The sequence below is a fragment of the Podarcis cretensis genome, assembly GCF_951804945.1.
Source record: "Podarcis cretensis genome assembly, chromosome: 1".
NCBI lineage: Eukaryota > Metazoa > Chordata > Lepidosauria > Squamata > Lacertidae > Podarcis > Podarcis cretensis.
Genome location: NC_137170.1, coordinates 87,315,021 through 87,340,762, shown reverse-complemented (window position 1 = coordinate 87,340,762; position 25,742 = coordinate 87,315,021). Strand labels below are relative to the sequence as shown.

General features: G+C 47.9%; 1 protein-coding gene across 6 annotated transcripts in view; it reads left to right on the top strand.

Annotated features, from left to right (window-relative positions):
- SPEG (striated muscle enriched protein kinase) overlaps window positions 1–25,742 on the top strand; it is a 102,631-nt gene that overhangs the window by 74,617 nt on the left and 2,272 nt on the right. For all 6 annotated transcript variants that reach the window (XM_079947030.1, XM_079947031.1, XM_079947035.1 and 3 more), the window contains 21 exons: window positions 466–634; window positions 1,886–1,979; window positions 3,213–3,413; window positions 3,584–3,644; window positions 4,062–4,139; window positions 6,719–6,891; window positions 8,102–8,128; window positions 8,484–8,636; window positions 9,977–10,019; window positions 10,314–10,382; window positions 10,829–13,052; window positions 13,540–13,695; window positions 14,390–14,506; window positions 15,042–15,209; window positions 15,740–15,862; window positions 16,802–16,966; window positions 17,504–18,275; window positions 19,388–19,627; window positions 22,397–22,620; window positions 23,876–23,951; window positions 24,271–24,420. In XM_079947030.1, the coding sequence (XP_079803156.1) occupies window positions 466–634; window positions 1,886–1,979; window positions 3,213–3,413; window positions 3,584–3,644; window positions 4,062–4,139; window positions 6,719–6,891; window positions 8,102–8,128; window positions 8,484–8,636; window positions 9,977–10,019; window positions 10,314–10,382; window positions 10,829–13,052; window positions 13,540–13,695; window positions 14,390–14,506; window positions 15,042–15,209; window positions 15,740–15,862; window positions 16,802–16,966; window positions 17,504–18,275; window positions 19,388–19,627; window positions 22,397–22,620; window positions 23,876–23,951; window positions 24,271–24,420 (5,483 nt within the window). The remainder of the gene's footprint in view (window positions 1–465; window positions 635–1,885; window positions 1,980–3,212; window positions 3,414–3,583; window positions 3,645–4,061; window positions 4,140–6,718; window positions 6,892–8,101; window positions 8,129–8,483; window positions 8,637–9,976; window positions 10,020–10,313; window positions 10,383–10,828; window positions 13,053–13,539; window positions 13,696–14,389; window positions 14,507–15,041; window positions 15,210–15,739; window positions 15,863–16,801; window positions 16,967–17,503; window positions 18,276–19,387; window positions 19,628–22,396; window positions 22,621–23,875; window positions 23,952–24,270; window positions 24,421–25,742) is intronic.

The window sequence follows — 25,742 nt, the reverse complement described above, 5'->3', positions numbered from 1 at the left end:
CAACTCAAGGGCTTCTTGGCCCGACATGAGATAGTCATGAGTCTCTGAGTGGCTAGGTGCTTGGAAGCAGGGCATGTGCCTTCTGTCCTTTCATGTGAATAGCCAAGGCCCAATGGTATGGAATTAAGGCCTGCCTAATATTCTCTTCCCCTGCATCTTGAGTAGTACAGCTAAGTAGAGACACTTGGGTTTGTTCAGAAAGAGAATCAGTTGAGGAAAGGGCCTTGGACAATGAGTCTCAAAGAGAAGCTCGATCCTCTTACAGTTTCCTGAAGAAAACTGGGCCTGCAACAGCACAGTAAGAGAAAACCATAAAGGAGATTTCCTCAACCTGTGCTTAGGGATGATGGGAGTTGTCGTCCAAAAACATCCGGAGGGCAACAGGTTGGGGAAGCCTGCCACATGAAATGGTTCCGCCTACCTGATGTTTGCAAGTGGCTTGTCTTGATGAAACATCCCCAATAGGATGAGGTGCTCCTGACGGAAAGCAACCACCTGAGCTTTGTGTACGAGGAGAGCGAATGCTCGCTAGTTGTGCTGAACACTACGGAGCAGGACAGTGGGGTCTACACGTGCATCGCTCGCAACCTGGCTGGAGAAGTGTCTTGCAAGGCCGAGCTAGTTGTCCATGCAGGTACGTAATATCGTGCTAGTCATAAGAGCTGCTGGGCTTTAGTTGGGTGCCAGGACTGCAAAAGCAGTGTTGGCTGTGGGTCTCCTACTGGACCATGGTGAGTGTGAAGGCAAGGTTAGAATTGCAGCTGGCAATGTTCAAATCTAGAGATGGTGTGTGTGCTATCCAACCCAGCATCCCTGCGGTCAGTTGGTGGAGCTAGAGGCTTTAGTACAACAGGCAGAAGATTGACTTGACTAGGCAAGGGCAGAAGGCCAGGCTCCTGTCATACTGAGAGTGGTCCTGACCAAACCAGAGACTGCCTGCCCATCACAGGAGCTATATTGACCATCTCTGCTCTGTTCCAGCCTAAGAACCCTACATGGAACATTAGTAACTGGTTTATACAATCAGACCAGTTTATAAAATCCAGCACAGTATTGTCTACAGAGTTCTAAGCAGGTGTCTTCCCCTGATCTATCTGGGGATGCCAGGAACTGAACCTTGGACCTTTTGCATGTGGAGCACGTACTCTACTGCTGAGCTACAGTGCCCAGTTGGCCACTGTGAGAACAGAGTCCTACCCCAGATGGTCCTTTAGCCTGATCAAGCAGGAGCCTTGTCATGTTCTTACATTCTCAAATGTGCATTTGGAAACACACCCAGAGTGTGAATGAGGATGCTCATCCCTTCCCCAATGATGCTTAAGCCAGGGATTCACTCATTCAGGTGATCTGCGGTGTGTCCGTGGATTTGAGGTTGAAGATGGGGAATGGCGCACCCAGTGCATTAAATAGTAATTCTGATTTTTAATTGTATTTGTACTGCTTCTTTTATTTCTCATCTTGTATTTTATTGTATTAAAGTTTGAATTCTATGGAATAACAATATATAAGAAAGACATTGTAATTGCTACACGAGGCAGAAAAATGATTAAGTGGTCCAACAAGACGCTCTGAAATTTTCAAGTGGTCCATGGTGAAAAGATTTGGGAACCACTAATTTAAACCCAAGTCCATAAGGGAGTCCCTCATAATGGACTTCCTGCTAAAGATTTGCACAACCCATAAAGATTTGCACAGCCCTTATTCCTCTCATAATATTGTACCAGTGTGGGCCAATGGGATAAGAGTCAGCTCTACATGAGGATGATGAAGCTTCCCAGGTGAATGGCAAAGGGGGCCAGGAGGAGTCATGGTCTTGTGCTGCTTATGCTCCCCCCCCCCAATACCCCTGATCTATCACTGCTGCTCCCACTGTTGTTCTCTCTAGCTGTGCCAGATGCTGACGCCGCACGGGCAGAAGAAGCCGCACACACAGCTCGTCGCCTGGCTGAATATTATGATGTCCATGAGGAGATTGGCAGGTGAGGGAGTCCTCAGTTAGAGAAGAGGGGGAAGATAAGGCAGATTGTACTGGGCCTTCCTCTTGGTGTGAGGTGGCTGAGGCTTGAAGGCTCCTTAAAAAGGAATGGGAAACCTGTGACCATGGAGATGTTGTTGGGCTCCATCAGTCCCAGCCAGCATGGTCAGTGGTAGAAACTGGAGTCAAACAACGTCTGCAGGGCCACAGGTCAGTCACCCTGACAGGTAAAGGAACAGATGCACTACTTGGCCACAGGAGTTTTGTTGGACTTACAAACACAGGTCCACCCATGGGTTGACCAGGTCTGTCCCCCTGGTGTACAGTTTGCTGATCCTTGGGGCTCAGTGCAGTTGTCAGAAGCTCACAAAGTAAGGCAGTGGCAGTATCTTGCTGCTTTTCCACCTTTACTCACATATGGGGATTTAATCTGAAATGATTCTTCCGGGGGAGTGGGGCAATTACCTCTCACTCCCAGGCATGTAGAAGGATGCAGCAAACACCAGCCTGTACTACCACCTTGTCCCTGAACTGTGCCGAAGCCTCCCGCTTCCAGAAGACTCTGCTGGTGATAGTGGCACAGCCTCAACCCTGGAAGTTTGCTCTGGGATTAGAGCCTTTCACTGAGGCTTGTCATGTTGCTTTGGTAGAAGCCTGTGCTTTACCAGCATTTAATTGATATATTAATTGGAGGCCTCTCCCTTCAGGTTAAGAACAAGTTTTCTAGAGAGGACTAGAAAACAGCAGGGGCTGGGCCTGTTCTCTCAAGAACGCCCTCTGCTTCTCCATCACTCCTCCATCCTCACAGGAGAAGTCACTCTGCCATGCCCTCTGATCTCTTTCCTTGACCAGCTGGGCCAAGGTCAAAACAGGATGACCATAACTCAGCAAAACAAGGGGAAGAGCAAGGAATGGGTCTGGATTGTGCTTCATGATAACCTGTGTGGTGTAGTGGTTAAGAGCAGTAGACTCATAATCTGGTGAACCGGGTTCGCGTCTCCGCTCCTCCACATGCAGCTGCTGGGTGACCTTGGGCTAGTCACACTTCTCTGAAGTCTCTCAGCCCCATTCACCTCACAGAGTGTTTGTTGTGGGGGAAGAAGGGAAAGGAGAATGTTAGCCGCTTTGAGACTCCTTAGGGTAGTGATAAAGCAGGATATCAAATCCAAACTCCTCTTCTTCTTCTTCTTCTTCTTCTTCTTCTTCTTCTTCTTCTTCTTCTTCTTCTTCTTCTCAGGGGAGCCTTCTCGTACGTGCGGCGAGTGACCCAGAAGAGTTCCGGTTTGGCCTTTGCCGCCAAGTTCATCCCGTGCCGCGCCAAAGCTAAGAAATCAGCACGCCGTGAGCTTGGCATCATAGCTCAGCTGGACCACGAACGCATTGTCTACTTCCATGATGCCTTTGAGAAGAGGAATGCCATCATCATTGTCATGGAGTTGTATCCTCTATTTGGGAGATCTGGTGGTGGTTGGGCAGTAGGTCATTTAAAAAACGTATATTTTATTTTTTGGTAATGGTTATGAGGGACTCCTAGGTGGACACTGCTTTTGAGAAGCTGGCAGGATGGGGCCTCTACTTACATGACATTTCCCTTGACGGACTATACAGCTGCACAGGAGAAGAACTGCTAGAGCGGATTGCGAGGAAGACCTCTGTGAGCGAATCTGAAGTAAGAGCAGGCTGCTGTCATGGGAACAGGCCCTCAAGGCCATCTTATCTTCATTGTCCTGGAAGGGCTTCATTTCTTAGAAAATGTATTAACGCCCCTTTCTCAGCCTGTATGGCTTTCCTATTAGTTTACATGCAATAATAAAAAAAAAAACCACAGCAAAAGAAAACAACTGTACAGGCAGTGAAGCAGCAGGTAAAGTAAACTCATAGAGTTTGAAAATGATTGAAAAGCAATAGATCTTAAAAATAAAAATAAAAACCTAGCTAAACAAGTACCAGGGACAAGGACGAGCAAATTTCCATAGCAATGACAAGTTGGTGGTTTGGGCTCCAATCCCGCCTCCTGTGTGTGTGTAATTGGATGTCTCTTTTTTTGACTGTACCTTATGACTGTTGCTGGGTTACTCCCCTGCAGATACGTTGCTACATGCGGCAGGTCCTGGAGGGTGTCAGCTACCTCCACCATCATGGCATCTTGCACCTTGACATTAAGGTGAGTGCCCCCTGGCATGTCCTGCTGTGGTCAGCCTTGGCCCTCATCTATATTCCCTGAGCATTTGGCTCAGCCCGGTTGGGATTCAACTCTTCCTTTGTACGGACTGAAATCATAGGCCCCGACATACATTTAAAGTACTATGATACCACTTTAAACAGTCATGGCTTCCTTCCCGCAAAGAATCCTGGGGAATGTAGTTTGCTAAGGCTGCTCCCCTCACAGAACTACAATTCCTAGAGTAGTTTAACAACCAGTCCTTCCCAAGGAACCTAGTGTGGTGCAGCAAAATTATTATTCCTTATTATTCTTTATTAAATTTATATACCACCCTTGATCCGCAGGTCTCAGGGGAGTTCACAAGATAAAATTACAAGATAAATAACGCAAAATACATAATCAAAATATCAACAGAAACAGCCGAATAACACACCCCAACATATAAAAGCAGTTTAAAATTTTTACTTTTTTTAAAAAAAAATTAATAACAATTAAAAAGCACTTTTAAAGAACGTAAACAGTACTCTCTGTTGGGCAGCAACAGTCCTTTTTTCAGGCCCCGCCCTAGGCCTGGTGGAGAGAGGCAGGAGCAGAACCCTCAGACTCTCAGCAGGTGTTCCTTCCTTCCTGGGCAGCAGTCCTTTTGTTGTCTGTCAGGCCCTGCCCTGACAGGGAATGGCTAAACTAATATGATCTTTGATGCTGTGGAATTAGACTTTGCTCTAGAAATGTGTTGGTGAGAGCTGCTATCCTGTATTGCAGAAGCAATTGGAAGGCCCCAGGCTTGTCTCCCTTGCTTTTCAATTCCCTAACATCCTTGGCTTTCCACCAGATCTCCACTGGGCTAATGAATGGGCTGCAAGGAGGTCCTGGGGAGCTTATGGAGTAAGAACCAGCTTGGGTAGCCAAAAGTGTCACACTGCCTTGTGAGAACAAAAATTCCAAACAACCTGAGGTTGATGGCAGAATCCCCGTTATAATATATGCTTGTTAAATAGAGAGTGATGTTCTCAAGGTACCTGTAATCTATAGTATGTTGTTGTTGTTTTATACCCTGCCTTTTCCCCTGATGGGACTCAAGGCACCTTACAGATTAAAAATAAAAAATAGGAAAAAATCCTTTAAAAAACAACTAAACATTGATAGATTTTATATATGTGTATAGTTTTAATTCTATTAAAACTACAGTAAGGGTGAGCAGAAGGGGGACTTTGATCTACTAGTAGATTTCTGGGTGACATGATGTAGATTGGCAAGGATTTCTGACTCCCCAATTGTTCAACAATGACAGCAACAAAATTATTATTGCCATCATTGATTTATCAGTTGCCTTCTGAACAGCTGTCTCAAGACGATGTGCACTAAAGATAATTAGAAACGGTTAAAAACACAAAAAAGCAAACACATTTAAAACAAAACTAAAACTGTATAATGTAGACACTTGTGGTAAAGACCCATTTATCCAGCTGGGAAAGCCTGTCTGAACAAAAATGTCTTCAGTTGTTTCCGGAAAGTGCAGATAATGGGTGCCTGTCTCATCCCTCCCTTAATTATACTGCTGAAATGAAGAAAAAAAAAACATTTTTAGAGTGGGAGGATAACCAGGAGTGGATTTTTGTGGGAAAGGATTGTGAGCTCTGTTTTGTTCTCTTACTCAAAACAAATTATTGGGTCTGGTTCTTTTATTCTGAGAAACACATTTGAGATTTTTCAAGAACCATACAATAAAACCAAACCAACATGTGAACCAGCACACATAGTACTGAAATGTACAGAATAGTATACAGAGAACCCCAAACAAGGGAGAAAAGGAAAGAACGAACCCCTCCATCCCCTGTCCAGAATGGGAATAACACCAGGAAGACGACACACCTTGTACACAATCTCACCATTAGGACACATATATCACAAAACAATGAAAGAAAATGGGGGCAGGAGGTATGCACATTCTATGGGACACGATAAGAAATGATACTGCCCCACCTACGATATCACACTTCACCAAAAGAATTGATGGCAGAGAGGTGACCTGGGCTCTCCGACACTGGAATTATTATGAGGAAAAAAGGAACCTGCCACTTTTTATTTCACCTCTGGCTGGGTGCGTTTTTCAGATAAAGCTTCCTGCCATACCTGGTTGTCCCACCTCTAGAGGGTAGGTTGTGGTTCACTTTTCCGATCTCCATCCATACAACCTGGAGGAGATGGATGGCGTTGAAAATTTTCATGTGACATGCTGCTACAGTTCTCTGGATTTGTGCAAATCTAAGGGATCAATAAACACACACGCTCCGCCATTCAGGAGATTGCTGGAAATAGTTACAAGCATGCATGGCATTGAGGAAGTAGTGGACATGAAAAGGGGCTAGACACCTTTCTGAAGACCACAGCATAGCTCACTGGTGTGAATAATGCAATGTTGGCTGTAGGGAATCCCCTAGAGAAGGGAATGATTTCTGTAATCTGTGCCTATTGTGGGTGAGACTCTGTCACGTTTCACAGTTGTGAATTATTTTGCTTACCTAGCAGCTTTTTCTCGGGGCACCTCCTTAAAACCTCTCCACTTTCCTTTCCCACAGCCTGAAAACTTGCTGCTGGCTGAACCCAGCAGCGATCAGGTGCGGATCTGTGACTTTGGCAATGCCCAAGAGCTGATTCCGGATGAGCTGCAGTACTGCAAGTATGGCACCCCCGAATTTGTGGGCCCCGAGATTGTCAGCCAGAGTCCAGTCTCCGGTGTCACCGATGTTTGGTAAACAGATGCACCTGCACAATATGATGTATGTCTGTGCACACACATCCCTGAAAGGAGCACCAGAAAGGAGAAATTAAAAGCTAAAGGGGAATTCCTGAGCTTGAGTATTGGGCAATTTCAGAGAGGAGGAATTACTGGGATAGGCCCTTGCTTAACCTGTAGTCGAGAAGATTTTTCTGGGACTGTGGGATGCCTATTGGAAGAACAAACTCAATTGGATCTGGGCTTGCAATTGCTGGTTTGCATGGGGCAGAGAACACAAGAGAGGTGTCAAGGTTCCTCCCTGTCATGGACTGTGCAGCTTGTTTTGCCTTGACTCTTGCAGATCAGCCCATGCTGTTTCCTCTTAAGGACAGTGCAAAACACTTTTTTGTAGAAGTCTTACTTGGGGAGTGTGAGCATGATGCACTGGCTAATTATTGCCCATTCTACTGTAGTGCATTTGTTTCAACCTTAAGTTGGATTCCGACCTCTTGATGACCCCTTACAAATCCAAACACTGCAGACCCTAGAATGGCCTGGTGCTCTGGACTCCCTGATCATGGAGCCATACCATTTGCTAGCCAGGGGCTAATCTAATCTATCTATCGTTACATGCACCCCAAGGCTCGAAGCAGTAAGAACTCCAGGGGTGTGTCATAAACTTGATTTCTGAAGGCTTGCTTTTGTTTTGTGACATATGGCTTATTTTCACATGCATACAGTACACATTGAACATAGGCGGAGTTTCACAGCATTAAACACACTCCAGCAGATGCTTCTCCCTCATCAGATTAGGGGGACCACCAGCAACATAGTATTCTTGCAGAGAGCAAAAACAGAGGCATATGAGTTAGCACATTCCACAACTGGGAGAGGGAAGGTAAGCCCCCTTCCCAAAAGGCTCTCTTCTGGCAGAGGGGTCTCTAGCCTTTAGCTCCTGTAGAAACAGATCACTTCTACTTGACCATCTATTTTGCAGAACAAAGCCACCACACCTTATCTGACAACTGAAGCAGCCCTTCTATTGTCCAGACCCTAACCTTCCAAACACAGAATCATTGAGTTGGAAAGAACCTCAACCAGCTCAACCCCTGATACCATCATCCCATTTTATCTATCTGTCCTTAAGATCACTAAGTATAGGTACCACCTGGATCATATAACTTAACTCCTCCTAGAGATGTCCTGTCCAAGCACTGAAATTTTGTCTGTTCTTTTTTTACAGGCCAGTGGGAGTAATCACATATCTATGGTAAGCCTCAGGTTGGAGGACTATGCTAGGACTGTTCAGGTTCCTCCCATCTCCCTTGCAGCTCCTACCCTATTATGGTAAAGAGAAGGCACAATGAGAAATGCCAGGGCTCTTCCTTGTCCTGGAAGCGGATAATTCCACCACTATGCTTTGACATAGTGTTCCCATTCAGCTCTCCAGAGAGCCATGCTCTACTGTCTCCAGGGTGTGAATTATGGCTTGGGGAACCTTGAAAAGCTACCCTGGTAAATTTCCTCACCCTATCACTACATCCTTGCATGCAAGGGCATGGGAAACCCAGAGAGCTTGTCTCAAGCCTGCAAGCCAATGATTTTCTGACTATTCCCTCTCTCAGTCTCACAGGGATCTCCCCGTTCGTGGGTGAGAACGACAAGACCACACTCATGAACATCCGCAACTACAACGTGGCTTTTGAGGAGAGTATGTTCACAGGACTGACGAGAGAGGCTAAAGGCTTTGTTATCAAAGTACTGGTCAATGATCGCCTGTAAGTAATAGGGTATATTAAGGGTCTCCCTGAGGATTAGATAGAGGCATTTACCTGTGTGGGGTGCAAAGAGGACTCCCCACACACAAACTCCCCGCCCCCATGGCAGAGAGAGGGGAAAAAACAACTATAATTATTCCTTCTCTGAGAAAGGGAAAGCTATGTGTCCAGAGGCACAGAAAGAAAAGCCACCTTAGAGTTGGGGCCAAAGAGAGTTCCAGGCCTCCCCTACCTGGGTAAGTCACCAGCAGGCTGCCAGGGCTTTGCAGCGAGAAAATATGCTCTAGGGCCCCTCCAGACACCCTTTTTATTGTGTATTGATGATGATTTGTGCTCAGGATGCTCTCAGGGTGGCCACACATGATCCTGTGGCTTCCTGCTGAAATCCTGCGACTTTTTATACCACAAGGATTCTGGTATACTTTTGTTCAGCTTTTGTAGCCGTATAGCCTCTAAAGGTGGCAATAATGTGATAGCATTGAGGAAGCATTACAGAAGTCAAAGGAAACCAAAATAAATCTCTAGCAGACTGCTATTGTGCCAAGAACATATTGCAGAACACACACACAATAAAACAACTGCCCAAAGGGGCCAACACACACTACATCCACTTTAACACACGTTTTGCACTTAGGAAAATTACAAAGAAATGCACTGGAAAGTGTGGGATGAATGAATGGTTAAGGAGATATAAGAACCCCAAACTAGCAAATGAGGGTGAACGATCATTGCTGTATAACCTCCCCACAAACAAATTGGAACGAATGCTCAATGAAGACCAGCTACGGCATAACCTCTGTCTGTGTAAGCTTTGTGTAAGCAAATCAGGATGACAGCTCAGTAAACAGGTTGTCTGAAGGAGCCCAAAGACACACAATGCTTGGGGACAACCCCCACCCCGCCCAAAAAGCTTTGATGTGATCCTCTCACCCTGACTTCCATGTCTACTATAGTAGCAAGCAAGAATAGTGTATTATTTATTGATGTAATGTATTTTAACCCTACCTCTTGGAAAAAAAGCAAGGTGATTGTGCAAGAGTGATCTCACTCTTTTTAAGCTGTGAGGTTTGTTAGCCATTCTAGAAAGCAAGGAAATGCTCTCACAGTCCTTTGATTCAAGCCTGGAAAGAAGGAGCATTGGAAGGCAAGTAATCAGAGGAAGCCATTCTGCTTTTGGTGGGAGAGAGGAGAGTGATTGGAGGTGGGCTGGAGGAAGCAGAAGGAAAGGAAAAGGACATGCTGAGGAGCGGTGTGTGGAAGTGTGGGCTTTAGCTGCAGCTCTCCTCTACGCTAGCGAATGCTGTATCTACATATTGACTCGTTCTTGTTTTCCTTCCCAGGAGACCCAATGCAGATCAGACCCTGGAACACCCCTGGTTCAAGGTAAGTCCATTTGCTGATGCGTCTTTAGAAAGAGAAGTGGGGCCCATGTTGGGTGGTGATGCCTTTCTCTAGGCAGGAGAAAATCTTGGTAGCTCAAAGTGGGAGAGGTTCCTTCAAGCAAAGGCTTCTGCCACACATGCAGGGAGCAAAAGCAACTCTTTCCAGCTGCCTGAGCCAGAGGCATCTGTTTCGCCACTGTGGCAAACAGGCTGGACTAGATAGGCCTTTGTTTTGACCAAGCTACAGAGCTCTGCTTGTTCTTCTGACCCTGCCTGCTTCCACCCTTCCTTTCAGACATTAGCCAAGGGCAAGAGCATCAGTACAGATCATCTCAAGCTCTTCATATCTCGCCGGAAATGGCAGGTAAACTTGGTATCGGAGACAGGAAACACCTTGGCAGCTGTCAGTGTGCTGGCAATTTATTGATTGGTTGATTTGCGGTTGTGAATTCCCTCCAGCAGCAAAATTAAGGAGGGGGTGGATGGGAAGGTGGACACCATTGTGCAGAAAATGCTGCCGTGAAGCACAAGTGGTGTGTGTGTAATTGTTAGTGTCTGTGTGCGACTGTGTGGGCATATGACCCTGCCAATTGCTCGATGTGGCCCCTGACAGTTTTCCATGGTGCTCTTCAGATGTTGTTGGTCAACCAACATGTCCAATGGTCAGGGATGATGGGAGCTACAGTCTGACCTCATCAAGAGGGTGGGCAGCCAAGCCTGTGAAATGAGGTGTGGGTGGAACAGAGGCACTCTGGGTCTTTGTTTGAGCTCCATCCCATTCTTCCCTCAGCATGTGCTTTGTTTCCCCAGCGCTCCCAGATCAGCTATAAGTGCAACATGGTGCCACGGCCGATTCCTGAGCTCCTAGAGGACACATCCAGCCACTTGTCTATTGCTGTGCCTCGCCTCCTCAAGGAGACCTCGGTGTTGTCCTCCTCTTCGGATTCTGATGACCCAGAGGAGTTGCCCTACATTCCCATGCCCCATCAGCCCGAATTTTCCGGCTCCCGCATGTCCCTCACTGAGATCCCAACAGATGATGAGCCTCCTGGCCCTGAGGGGGCTCCAGCAGATGAAGAGGGCACATTGATGGAGTGGCAGGATGATGAGGGGCAGGGAGCTGTGGTGGATCCCAAGAGAAAGGAAGAAGCAGAGCTCTCTTTCAGGAGGCAGAAGGGCACGTTGCCACGGAAGCGCTCCACAGAGGCTGAGGAGCCTGGCTCTTCCGACGAGGAGACTCACGAGGCCCAGAAAAGGCCAGAGTACCCCAGGAAGGCCCTGAAGAAAGGCTCCAGCCTGGATTCCCCAGAAGCATCTGACAAAGCTTCGCGTAAGGGGGAGCTGCGCCGCGGCAGCTCTGCCGACAGCGCCCTGTTGCTTAGTCTTCCCTCGGATGAAGCGGAGCCCCACTCCCGCAAACGCCTGACCAAAGCAGCCTCCATGGAGCTGCCCCGTCGGAGCCCCAGCCCTGGCACGCTGTACCGCAGGAAGGGCGGGCTGCCAGAGGAAGAATACACCCAGCGTCTAGAGGTCATGCGGCAGCGCCTGCTTCACGGCAGCCCCGTGGATGGCAAGCTGAGCGGCTTGCGGGGGCCGCTGCTGGAGACCCTTGGCCTTGAGAAAAAGGGCTTGAGGCCTCCCAGGCTGGAGAAGCAGCTGTCCCCCGGGCACAAGATGGTGCGCGCAGCCTCCATCGAGACGGCTCCGCAGCACATGCCCCCTGAGGGGCGCCTCCTCCAAAAGAGCAGCTCCTTCAGCCAAGGCGACGGGGAGCCTGTCACCCTGCACCGCCGCTCCGGAGCACCGCTGGAAATCCCCTTAGCCCAGGCCGAAGTCCAGAGGCTGAAAGAGACGCCGTCCCTCTCCGCTCTGAATGAATCCAGGCCCCACACGCCACACGAGGTTCCCTCCAAGCCGCCTACCCCTGAGGCAGAGGCGGGAACAAAGCCCATCGGCAGGGCTAGCTTGAGAAGACCAACCGCCAGGGGACCTGAGGAAAAGGCGTTGGCGAGATTGTCTAAACCTGACGCTCCAGAAGCGGTGAAAGCCATAGGCTCTCCAAGGGAGTCGACAACTCGCACACCCATCTCACCCACCCCAGGCAGCTCGGCCCCCAAGCGTTCGGCCTACGCTGATGTCATGCAGACCCTGGCTGGCGAGTCATCCCAGGTCCCTCACAGGGAGGCCACAGAACCTTCTGCGGCTGCCTCAGAAGGTATACCTCAAACCTTTCCAGCTGCAACACAGTCCCACCCCACTGCTGCCTTTGCCAAGAAGGCTGCGCAGACCCCCAGCAAGGAACCCTCCCCCCAAGTTCGCTCCTCCAGTGCTGAGCACATCCTGGACATTGACTCTGAAGAGGTCTTTGAGGCCAAATTCAAGAGAGGCAGGGAAGGCTCCCTCAGCAGGGGCCGCAAGCTGCTCTCCAGGTCTGAGGAGCGGCAGCTGGCTGGGCCGCGGGAAGAGGGCATCTACCGGCCAGGCCCTGTGGGAGCCCCACTGGAGTTGTCCAAGTCTGGGGTCTCTCGACACCTGGGCGAGCGCTCTCGTTCTGTGCAGGACCTGCATGAAGTGGAGAAGGAGGGCGGCTTCATCCGCAGGATGTCAATGCGACTCCGACGCACGCCTCCCGTCGAGAGGAGGAAGGCCAAGGAGGAGGAAGGAGGGGGGGCGAGGCTGTCTGGGGGCCTGGCTTCCAAGGACAAAAAGGACTCGGACAGCCAGCAGTCAGAGCCTGGCTCCAGTGAGTCGCCCGTCATGGCTGTGCGCAGGAAGATCGGGACCACCATGGGGCGCCTCTCCACGCATCTGCGCAGCCACTCACAACGTGGCGAAGAAGACCAGGCAGCTGCTGCTGGTGGCGACCGTATCAGGCAGCCTGAGAAGAAAGCTCCTTTCCTCTCTCACCTGCGCCGTGCAACTTCAGAGGGGGAAAACCTGCGTCAAGTGGGTATCCCGCAGAACCAGCTGGCAGCCCAGTCTGCAAGTGTCCCTTCCACAGAGTCCTTCCAGTCTGACACATCCACAGGCAGCGGTGAGCAATGGTCTACAACCATTTCCCACCTGGGAAAGCGGGTGTGTGTGTTATGGTTGATGTTTCTCCATTGAGGGAGCATGGCTCCTCTGTGCATGTTTAAAGGCATCCTTTATAAGTGCTGTAAGTGACTGTGGAGGCCAATTCTGGACCCACACATCCTTCCACAGTGAGGACATTGGTTTCCGGGTGGGAGTTGATCACGGTGTGGATTTGCCAAGCGTGCCTTCCTCCTAGCATGTTTCTCCCTTGCGTCCCTTGTATGAGTGTCTACAAAGCCCCTGACACCTTTGGTAAAGGCTGTTCTCCAACTGGAGCGCTTCCAAGCCAGTGTTTCCCAGTTGTCAGTGTTTATACTACATTTTTAAAGATTTGCCTTGAGACAGTCTTTAAAGCAAGCACTGCATCAATCAGGGCCCCCAACAATTTCCCAGGATTCTCTTGGCTTGCGCAAGAAAGAGCCCACCCATATCTGTCATTTTCACAGGTCCTGGTGAAAGCCAGCGGCGCGGTTCTCGCTGGGAACGCTGGAGCTTGTCCAGATCCAAGAAAGACAAGGTTGCTTCACAGCCCAACATTCCTGCCAGCCTGAGAGGGGACGGTGTTGTCATTATGAGCCAACCCTATGTGCTCAGCGAGTCAGGTATGCCCATGAAGAAGTGTGGGGCTGCCATTGAGATAAATTCAGCCTGGTGTGGCTGGCCAGTGGAAGCCTGAGTTGCTCTCACCTATTCAGCTGAGCTAGAAAGTTCCAGCCGCTGGGGCAATTATAGCGGGCCGTTCTAGGGAAACGTGATGGCGAAGGACCGAACTTGTATCTTCTCCACTCCACTCTATAGGGCAGGGGTGGGAAACCTTTTTCAGTTGGAGGGCCACATTCCCACGTGGGCTGCTTGTCAGTGGTGGGCACAGCCAGGGACAAAATGGAGTGGAAGAGGTGGGACTCCTTAGAGCAGGCCAAATTCCAGTCATGCAAAAGTCAGAGGTTACTCCTCACACCTCTAAATGACCAGCAAGAGGCATTATTACCATTCAGGGACACATTCTAGCTAGGCAAAAACACTCAAGGAAACCATGGAGCAGGACCAGTGAGGGGTGGAGCATGGGAAAAGGGGGTGGGGCCTATGGAGAGAGGCATTGGCTGTGTAGAATTCTGAGGGCCAGGCAGAGAGTCCTGTGGAGCTGCAATTGGCCCCCAGACCTGGGGTTTCCCCAACCCTGTTACAGGGGATCATTTCTATGCTGGGGATGGAATTCCTGCCAAGCCTTTTAGCACCATCTATGTGGTACTTGGAAGCAGCCTCGGATTTACCCCTTTTATTCTTTGTCCAACGCAGACTTCCCTCCAGTTTTCCACATAAAATTGAAGGACCAGGTACTGCTGGAGGGAGAGGCAGTGCAGCTCTGCTGCCTTCCTGCAGCCAGCCCTGCCCCTCGCATACTTTGGATGAAAGGTAAGCATTGTGTCACAAGGAGCGTGTGTGTCTGCATGTTGGGGCTGGAAGAAGCAATATAGCTTCTTGACTCTCAAGATCAGAAAGGTGGAGCCTGATACCTGCCGAGTTGTTTCCCAGTGTGTGATTCCTAACAGTTATCTTACCAGACACCCAAGGCAGGTTCAGCCACAGAGCTAGGAGAGGTCAAGCCCAGAACTGAGCTGCCATTTGGGCATCCATGCAGACAGACCTAGCTGTATACCCCTGCATCACCATGATGCAAATTGCGTATCCTTGCACTGGTTGCCATCCAAATGGTTACATTCTCTTGGAACTCAGAAGTGCCGAACTCTCTTGGGATAGGGACCCCTTGGGTTCAGCCAGGCAAAGAGGTGCTCCGACTTCTGATGGAGCTCACATGTTTGAGTAACTGAGTATGAACTCTGTGGCAAAGATGCATTAGAGCACAAGCAACAGGAGGAGGATGTAAGGCAGTGTGCAATATTGATATACCTAGAGTGGTTGTACGGATCGGTTTTCTTGTCCTCTGCAGATAAGAACACCCTGGTATCAGAGGGTGTTCTCAACATTGTGGCATGTAAAGATGGCCGCCAGCTGCTCACCATCTCCAAAGTCTCCAAGAAGGATGCAGGCTTGTATGAATGCAACGCTACCAATGCGCTGGGCACTGCCACCAGTTCCTGCACCCTGGCTGTAGCAAGTAAGGATAGAAAAAGAGTGCGCTGCGGTTCCCCACCACCCCAACCAAACATCTATGAGCTTGTTGCGGCAATATATCTCATGTAGCAATGGAAGAGAAATATGATTCAGTGTGCATTGACAACTGAATCTATAAAATTCACCTATTCTGAAACAGCTCTCCCTTTACATTCACACTCATCTGAATTCAGAAGTGGAGTTCTCCAACCAAATAATCTTTACAAAAATGCATGTATTATAGGAATATATGCATAAAAATGAAGATATTTGTGTAAATACGTGTACCTTAGTTTTTAAAAAAATGCATGCAGAAATTTATCAAGAGAAACTTGTACTGAAATGATGGTACATGAGTTTTGTGTTTTTTTTAAATCCACAAATTCCTGCAAAATGTGGAGAACTGAATTTAAGACTGGAAAAAAATAGAAACTGTGAGAAACGAAATCGACAGATCCTTCCATCCCATATCTCATAGGTTACTATCTCATGCTCTTCCATTTATTTCTCTTTTCTCAAACCTGTTCCTAACAGAGATTCCTGGGAGACCAGGCACCCCAGAAATCCCCCAGAAGTACAGGAACACAGTTCTGGTGCTGTGGAGGCCAGCGGATACTCAGGCACCCTGCACGTACACGCTGGAACGGAAGATGGATGGTATGAACTGGTGGGATGTGGAAAATATTGCCAGCTGCTTTCTGCCCTTTCCTTTGCAGAGGCTCTAGTCGTCACATGTATTCCCCTGGTTCTTTGTGGACCTTCTGGGGCTCCATATCCACCACCTCCATGTTCGCATGTGCAGAATTTTTTATTCTTCTAATAAGGCTACAGTGCAACTCGCAGTCATCTTCTCATTCCTACTCCTTTAGTTGCTTGCCCATTCCCAAACAGCTGGAGGTACGAGAAGTATTGCTTCCTAGTAGTTTCCCTTCCCCATCCTCTTGCATTATATGCAGTTCAGTTACAGATTCAGCCCAACTCTGAGGACAAGATACGGAGTTCATCACCTTTCTGTACAGATGGGTGTTTTCAAGACTAGGTTCAATCTTCACGCAAGGCACAGCCTCTTCCAGTGAGCCCCCCCTCCCCGAGGCAATATCCAGCCACTGTCACACATGTTTTGGTAACATGATCCAGATTAGGCAGATATGGTACACACCCTACGTGGAGCTGATTCCAGAAAAGGTTCAGAAACTTCAGCTGGTGCAGAATTCAGTAGCTAGGATGGTGCTTATCAGAGCATATGACTCCGATATTGTTCATTGGCTAACTGTTCCTAATTCAAAATCCTGGTTATGACTACAAAGCCCCAAAACAGTTTGGGACCAAGCTATCAACAGTCCTGTCTCATTTGCATTCTTCCCCATGCTTTGTGGAGCTCCCTGCCCTACCCTAATCAACCCTCTCTTTACCTGCGTTTCAGTCTGATGCCAAATCTTTTTTTCTTGCACCATGTTTTCATTTTGATTTTTTCCCTGCATTCTGTGGTGGTTGTTGTTTTTTGTTTGTTTCTGGTTTTCAGCATTGGTTTTGTTTGGTCTTTAATGTGTTATATTTACTGCAGATAGCTTTGATGTTTTCCTTCCCCCGCCCCAGGAGAACATGAGTGGAAGTTGGTCAGCTCAGGCATCGCTGACTGCTACTTCAACGTGACAGATCTCCCCGTTGCGAGCATGGTCAAGTTTCGTGTTGCCTGTGCTAACAAGGCGGGACAAGGCCCCTACAGCAACCCCTCGGGGAAGGTCTTCATTGAGGGTGCAGGTGAGGACAAGGGAGGTGCTCTTAGTCCTGACAGTCTGAACCAACCAATAGGTTGCCGTAGCTGTGTACACACCATACATTGAAAATACATTCCCACCATTACCAGGAAACCTAGGAGCTGTTGTTTACCCCTCCAAGTCCTTTAACAAATTACAGTTCCCAAGATTATTGAGGGGGGGATTTGTTTCAGATATATGGTATGCTTCAAAAACTGAATGGTGTGTATGCAGCCATTGTGCTTGCAAGTATTCCACAAGCCATGTCCTAAATTCTGGCTGCAAGCCCACCTCATGGTGTCAAGGTGCAGCTGCCCTCGGTAGGGAGGATATTTCTTTTATTGAGCTGGCTCTGCTATAGTTGGGATTCCCACTGTTTGGTAGCTGAGAGGGGTTCCCTCTATAGATTTGGTAGCTGAGAGGGGTTCCCTCTATAGATTTGGTAGCTGAGAGGGGTTCCCTCTATAGATTTTCCCTTGCCTTTTGAAAAGAGGCAGGCCCTCCCCTTTTGAGCCTAAATCAGCCTCTTCTCCTCTCCCAGAACCCAAGACTGCCTTCTCAGCTCTCACTGCCAAAAAGAGTACAACTGCCCCGGAGAAAGCCGCTTTCACCAGATCCACCCAGACCCTCACTGACCAGTCTCCCCAACCCATGCGCAGAAATACAGGTCCCCTGCCGTCCTCCCCTCCCAGGAAGCACAAGGGGGCAGTGCCGGCACAAGGGGGCAAGGCTCCTGCTGCCCCCAAAGTGACTCAACCTGAGGAAAAGCCTCTGGCCACGGTGAAGGCCAAGCTCCCGATTGCGGCCCTGGTTCCATCCTCCAAGGAGGCCTCGTCTTCCGAACCTCCAGCTGTTGCGCCATCCAACTCTCCAGAGCCAGACTCGAAGCCTTCCAGAACAGCATCTTCTCTCAGCACCCACAGTGCCTCAGTGCCCACCAGGGTCTCGCCTGCTGCAGCATCCTCCCCTGGCTCTTCCGTCTCCAAGTTTTTGCCCATCTCTCCTGCCTTACCAACCCCCGCAGCAGACTCGCCAGTGACTGTCTCCCCAAAAGCTGTTCCCTACATGGCCACCTCTTTCATCTCCATCCCACCAAGGGCACCCAGCACAACGGAAGGTGCACACAGCCAGCCAGTTACCCCCAGCCCAGAAGAGGGGCCTTCTCACACTCGCTTCCTGAGCCGCAGCAGTACCCCTGGCCGGGACGCTGGGAGTGGGGCTCAGGGCAGGCTCACTTCAACTTCCAAGGATGAGTCGTCGTTGCGCCAAGGGGTCCCTCAAAAACCCTACACCTTCTTGGATGAGAAAGCAAGGTAAGAGATCTTTCATAGGGACATAGGAAGCTGAAAGCCCGGTGCAGGAAGTGGTCATTCTGGTCCACTATTATCTGGCTGTTGGTGCTCCAGGTTCAAAGGAGAAAACCTTGTTCCCTGCCCTGCACCTGGATATGTCAGGGTCTGAACCTGAGACCTTCTCCTAGATAGCATGCAAAGCAGCACAGAATGATGCCTCCCTCTAGTCCATTTCTGGACCAGGAATTTCTCAGCATTGGGTGCAGCAACCAACCTTCTCTGATCCTGGATGTAACCAAGGCCTCTCATGTTGTGGCCATAGCATTAGCAGCCTCCCTTGCCCCCGTCCACTGCCTCCAATGTATCTTCAGAGATTTAGACCCCACGCCAGAAGCCCTCCTTCTCCTCTGTGCCCAAGCAATGCTAAACCCCCTTCCATTCCATTATGGTACATTTCAGTCATGTACTTGACTCTCTGACTCTCATCTCCACAGGCCCAATCACACAACCATGTTTATTGCATGAAAATGGCAAGAATCATATGGCAGGTGTTTCATTTCAGCTAAGCCGACGGAGATTAAACTTGTCACACAAATTCAAGAGCTCTTTCTACGCATTATGCAGTTTATAGTAGTAGACCAAAGTGGTAGAATTCTGGATTGCGCTACTTCATACTGCTGTGCCTGGGAAACACATATCTTTGAATGTTCCCTCCAGTGCTTTTAAAAAACCTTATATGTACTAAACTAGCTTGTCAGAAACATTTAGTTATAAACCCTCTTCTTAATGTGCTTGCTTACTACATGCAATGAACTTGTTACAAGATGGAGCATTCAAAAATGTGACCCCTTCGCAGCTGTGATCTGGAGTGGTACTGTCCAAAACTGTACTATCACAGTCTTATAGTCTCACTCTGTAAAGCAGATGGGGAACCTCCAGCCCACAAGTGCATCTTGGCCCACTCTGTCTCAGCCAATCCTGGGTGATTTAACTATATGAAAACTGTTGTCATATCCATTGAACTCTGTGGTTGCATGTAACAGAAGCTATGTACACTGTGCCTTAGCTTTTGTTAGGCAGGCCTAGCAAGCGTCCAGACATGCACTTAGCATGCTCCATGTATATATGTGCAGGGGCCGGTTTGGAGTGATTCGGGAATGTAAGGAGAATGCCACAGGCAAGCGATTCATGGCCAAGATTGTGCCCTATGAAACGGAAGGCAAGCAGAGCGTCCTGCAGGAATACGAGATCCTAAAGGGCCTACACCATGATCGCATCATGACTCTGCACGAGGCCTACATCACCCCCCGCTATCTGGTGCTGATAGCTGAACACTGCCCTGGGAAGGAGATCCTCTACCACTTTGTTGACAGGTTTGTTGCGGGGTAGGTTGGGAGGCAGGAGGAGGTTAGGGGTGGGACTCCAGGATGTTAAGAGGAGAAGCTCTGTGTCTGAGAGGGCCAAGCATTGGGCCACAGAGGGGTTTGGCTAACTAGCAAGGTAACAGAGAGTTGCAAACATAAAAACCAGGATGAGACAGTAGTGTTGGTCTAGTCACACGCAATGGGGGCATGAATCAGTTTGTGGGCCTGAATCAGTTTTAGTTGACCAGAAAACCCATGGCAGAGGTGATAACTGGACCTATTCACAACAGGGCAATTGAAGAGGGCAAACTGTGCCACTGAGTCAGAATAGTAGAGCTGAAGGGAAATAAAAGTAACACAGTGCAGATACCTCCACTCGACCCAAACATTTGAACCTATTCCTTGTCATCTTCTGCTTTATAATCTGGAACAGCAAGAGGCAAGTAAATTATGCTATGCTTTAAGACACTGCAGGACACCTTTAGTAAAATACATCTAGATGGTTCAAGGAAGGGCCTGGCTTGAATGAAGAGTACTTAGTGACTGAGGACCATATTATACACATTATAGTTAGTGACTGAGGACCACATTATACAGAGGAATTTTTTTCTGCAATCTTACTTCTGTGAATATGTAAAAGATAAATGGATATAAACCTTTCCTGCGCTTTGATGTTCATGAGATTGACATGAGCGGATTCCTGTGAATGTGCAACTTGATGAGCTTACAGTCATTAGTTGTTAACCCTTGCCTCTCCTATTCCTCTTGTGGCTGAAATGCATAGTATATGTTCCTTGAGGCAAAGACCTTTTTTGTTGTTGCTTTGCATAAGAAAAGGGGTGAGGGATTCATGGTCCTCCAGATGCTGTTGAATTCTGCCTCTCATCAGCACAGCCAATGGCTGAGTTGGTGAGAGTTGGGAGTCCCAAAAACATCTAGAGGGCCACTGATTCCCCACCCCTGCTACAAAGCACCATGTCAATTGATGGCACTGCCAACATGATCATATACTGGCAGCAACTTCAGATCTCTGACTGCCAGTCCTCATGTAGCCAAAACAGTGCCACCCATGAACAAAAGGCTCAGGGAAGCCCCAAGGTTTGCAAAAGTACAAAACATTTGTGAGGGTGGGGAGACTTAACAGCCCAATAAGAACTGAACATGCTCAGTGGGCATAGAATGCAGACCGATGGGTAGAAATGGAATGTAGTATCCTGACAGGAGATACTGTATTTTGTCACGTCCCACATGTATAAATAATAGTATACTAATTAGTAGTATATCATGATAATAATGATAATAACAAATTATTATTATTATTATGTCATTGGATCATAAGTGGCTTTCTGTTGTGCAACTGATACTCCTTGCAACACTTTTAAGTGGAATTTCTTTTTTCAGATGAGTCTGTATAGAGCACAGGTTTCCAGAGCCTCTTATTTTAATTTTAATGCATTTGGCAGCCAAAATGTCTATGTCTCTGTCCTGGATCTAGCACTGTTCAATATTATGATTAATGACTTCAGTAAAACATTAGATTTTGCTGATGATACAGAACCAGAGTGGGTGGGGGAAGGAATTGCAAAATGTTTAGGCTATGATTCAAATCAGAAAGATCACAATCAGTTGGAGCACTGGGTGGGCTGGGGGTAAAACAACCAAACCCAACAAATGGATAAAAGACAGGACAGAAAACCCCAAGTGGACACAAGACAACTAGAGGTAACTGCTGCCTATTTCCCTAAAGGGTTGAGGGGCTGCCTTGCCCCTATGTTTCAGACTCCATGTGATTCTTCAAACCCTCCTGTGGTTCCAGCAACCTGATAGCCTTCTCCTTCTCCATGAATTTGTCTCATCCTCTTTTCAAGCCATCCAACTTGGTGGCCTTCACTGCCTCCTGTGAGAGCAAGCACCATAGCTTGGCTGGTGCTGCGTGAAGAAGTACTTGGTTTTGTCTGTCCTGAATGTTCCAACATTCAGCTTCAGCAGATGTTGACAGTCTCTAGCATTATAAGAAAAGGAATATGGTGGTGGTATTTAGTTACGAAAAGTGGAATCTACAGCAACATGTTGCAGTGTGGAGCGCTTCTGTTCAGTCAGCCCCTCGTGCCTTTGTTCCATTTTCCATTCCACCCATTTCTCTGATGTTCCTCCAGCCGTCAAAATTCCATGGCTGCTAAGTCTGCTTAATCCTCACTGGGATGTCCTTTGGGGCACCCTGTCCTGTCCCTGTCCTCCTTCCTGTGTGGAGCAGTGCTATTTTGATTGCACATGCAAAGCTTAAGCAGCAGGAACAAAGGAAATTGCAAAGTAATGTAGAACAGAAACAGGGTGGTGGTGAAGTGACTGAAAGTAAAAATGAAAGTAAGAAAATAACATATTGATCAGCCCTTGATCATTTAATGACCCTCGTTGTCACACAGCAACACACAAGGATGAGGTTGGGGTGGGGTTAAAATTTTAACTTCTGACCACTGGCAGCAAAAAACATCATAGGTGGGCCTTGAATGGGGTTGTACAGACAGGGGAAAGTTTTAAAAGAAAAGATCAGTTCAACAAATGCATGAAACCAAAACAAAAATAGATGTATAAGTTGTTTAAAAAAATAGAAAATATAATCATGGGTTTTCACTGTGTATAACATAAAGTCACCAGTGTCCTTATTTAGGAGTAATGGTACCATATTGTTGTTTAATTGCACCAGTACCAATACAAGTGCAAGGGAAGGGTTCTTGTGTCCTTCGCTCTATCCTCTCGGTGACATGCTTTACTTTACAGGTTCCGTTACTCAGAGGATGATGTGGTGGGGTACGTAACACAAATCCTCCAAGGACTAGAATATCTGCATGGACGGCGCATCATTCATCTCGACCTGAAGCCTGATAACATCATTGTCAGCCCCACAAACACATTAAAAATTATTGACTTCGGCAGTGCCCAGACCTACAACCCACTGGTGTTGCGCCAGCTGGGGCGCCGTGTTGGCACACTGGAGTACATGGGTGAGTATCTTTATGGAATTGGCATACCAGAAGATTGGGTAGGGGAGGATGTGCGTGAGATTTTGTGGGCAAGGCAAACTGCTTGTGGAGTAAGTATGCCATGGAATGAATATACATGGTACCTATAGGCTGAGCTACACATGTGGCTAATGGGTTGGAGTTGCATACTAATTAATTGACAAAGGGACTAGCACCAAAGAGTGGAGATGGCAGAAATGGGGGAATTCCTCCCTCCCCAGAATGTTAAGTTCTTGGTTTCGTAGGCTACTCTTTTGCAGGACTCACACTAGGAGATGAGGACAGAACTTTAAATCATAGAGTTGGAAGGAACCCTAAGTATCATCTGGTCCAACCTCCTGCAATGCAGGAATATGTAGCTCTCCCATACAGGAATCGAACCTGCAACCTTGGTATTATCAGCACCATGCTCTAGGCAACTGAGCTTTCCCCAGACACTTTACTGCTAGGGTTGTTTGTGTGTGTGTGTGTGTGTGAGAGAGAGAGAGAGAGAGAGAAAGAGAGAAAGAGGGAGAGGGAGAGGGAGAGGGAGAGAGAGAGAGAGAGAGAGAGAGAGAGAGAGAGAGAGATTTGCTGCTCCAGGCTTAGAGCTGTTTACTTTACACAGTTTTGTTCACCTCCCAGGCTAGACCACAGATGATTCACTTGCATCTTAACCATAGAGTGGCAGAGGATCAATCAGCTTAATCCAGTGGGTCTCATTAGCACAACAAACAGAAGCCCCTCTGGGCTCATTATGGCAATTTATTTCTTTATTTTTGTATAAGATTTATTGCCCACCATTCACCAAAAGGACCCAGGAAAGCTTATAAAAATATAATCATACCATTATAAAAGTAAGTAAGGCAGTTTATACAACTATTAAAAAAACACAAGTAAAACCAGCAGTGAGGTGGCATGAAGGGGCAGAGACACCTACCTGACTTTCTGGCATGTGATCCACTGCCGTTTACCAGGAGAGAAAAGGGGGATGGGAGGGACACTGGCGTGGTGCGAACACACCAACTCCCAAATTTGCAGCCAGCTCACCTCTCCAAATAAGCAGTAGTGACTGACCTATCAGGAGGTCAGGTAAACACTTCCCCCCACCCCACTGTCCACCCCTGAGTAAAAGAGTTCCAAATAAAAGCAGCACAGTATAGGTTAAACAAAAAAACCTTTAACTGTCAAAGGCCAGGGTAAAGTGGTGCAGCTTCTGTGCAGGGAAAGACATGATCCTTCACTGTTTCCTTTGCAGCTCCAGAAATGGTGAAGGGGGATCCCATTGGTTCAGCAGCTGACATCTGGGGCTTGGGGGTCCTCATATACATCATGTAAGTATGGCAGAAGAGGGCGAATGTGGGAATCTGACAAGCAGGGGAGAAGAGGTGGAATTAGAAATGGATGTCCAGAGCCTTCTTTTCTAACTCACCTGACCAGATTCACTTAAAGGACAGGATTATCCTAGACTCCTGCCTGCAGTCATATATCTCTGATGCACCATAAAAACTTCTCCATAAAAACTTCAGATCGGTACCTCTGTTCCCCATGGAGGTGCTGTTCCTCCCTTGAAGCTGGGAGTGCTGGTTTGACGGACGAGTGATATTGTGCATGTGTGTGCCCTGAACTTTTATCTTCTATTTTGCTTGTCAGGCTCAGCGGACGCTCCCCATTCTTTGAGACGGATCCCTTGGAAGTAGAGAGCAGGATCCTGGCAGGGCGTTATGATGCCTTCAAGTTGTACCCCAACGTCTCCCAGAGTGCTGCACTCTTCATCCGCAAGGTTCTCTCTGCCCATCCATGGTGAGTGAAAGAAGGGTGAAAGGCCTTGGAGGCAACGCCATGGGATGGGTGGCGAGGAAAAGTTGCCTTCGTAAAGAGCAGTGGAACAGACAGACCTAGAATCTGGGGGAGCGTCAGGGCAAGACTCAGATTACGGAGGTTTCTCTCTCTGGTGGCATTTGAGCCATGGGAATGGTGCTACGGCCATAGCCCCTGTGTCAAAAAAGCAGGTACTGCTTAGTCTTGGATTAGTCTGGAGTTCAGAAATAAAGTCCTGAGAGCTCTATGAGCTGCTGAGGTTGAGAAATTCCAGAGTAGATCTTTTCAGCAGTAGCAAAATGCAGTCTGAGTCCAGCATCCCTGAGATCACCATCACCCTTGATGTTTAAAGCGTTTGTACCAGGGATGGGGAACATCTGGCCCTATAAATGTCCTTTGACTTCAACTCCCATCAGCCCTAGCCTAAATGGCCAGTGGTCAGGGATGGGTGGGAGTTGCAGTCCCTCTGGACTAACAATACTAGGACCTGTAATTCCAAACCAGAGGAAGCTAGGTAGGACTGTGCTCAGTCTCTAAAGCAAACTGACCATGCAACCCTAGGCATGTGTGCCTGGAAGTAAATTCCACTGTGCTCAACATGGCATACTCCCAGGTATGCAGGACTCCTGGTGAGTGAGAATGGGCTGTTCTAGGAGATGAGAGTCCTGAGCTATGTCCTCAGTCCCCAACTTTTCTGCTACAAAGTCTGGGTGTGGCCATGTTTGTGGAAGGACTGTTGCCCAGTGATGGAGCTCGTGCTTATGTTCTGCATGCAAAAACCATTGGCTTAAGGAAATATAGGTACAAAAGGGAGAATTCCTGGTTGTCAAGATCCAGGTTTGAGGCAAGTAAGAGAACACCAGCAGAGATTTAAATTCACAAAACACGCAGCAAATTAAGGCGTGCCAAGATAGGCTGTTAGACCTTTAAAATGTGCATCCTTTAAAGAGAGTTCCAAAGTTTCCCTCTTCCCCTAACATAGAAAAAGACCACATTTGGTATGTTAAAAATGGTTTACATATAAACTCTTCAATGGTCAGATTCATGTGCTTCAGAAAACTGCACAGGCAGTAAAACTTGGCTTCATTATAGTGGTGATGGTTCCTAAATTATTGGTATAGGTAAAAGTCAAGAGTGGCTTGTGCGAGCGATTCAGCTAAGCTGGAGCAACCAGGTTAGCCTCTTCTCAGGTGGACTGAAGGAGAACAAAGGCTTGAATGCCCAGTTCCTCCCAAGGTGAGCTAAACCTGGCAGAACAGCTTACTCTATGATCTTAACCCCTTAAGGCATTAATTAGACCTAAG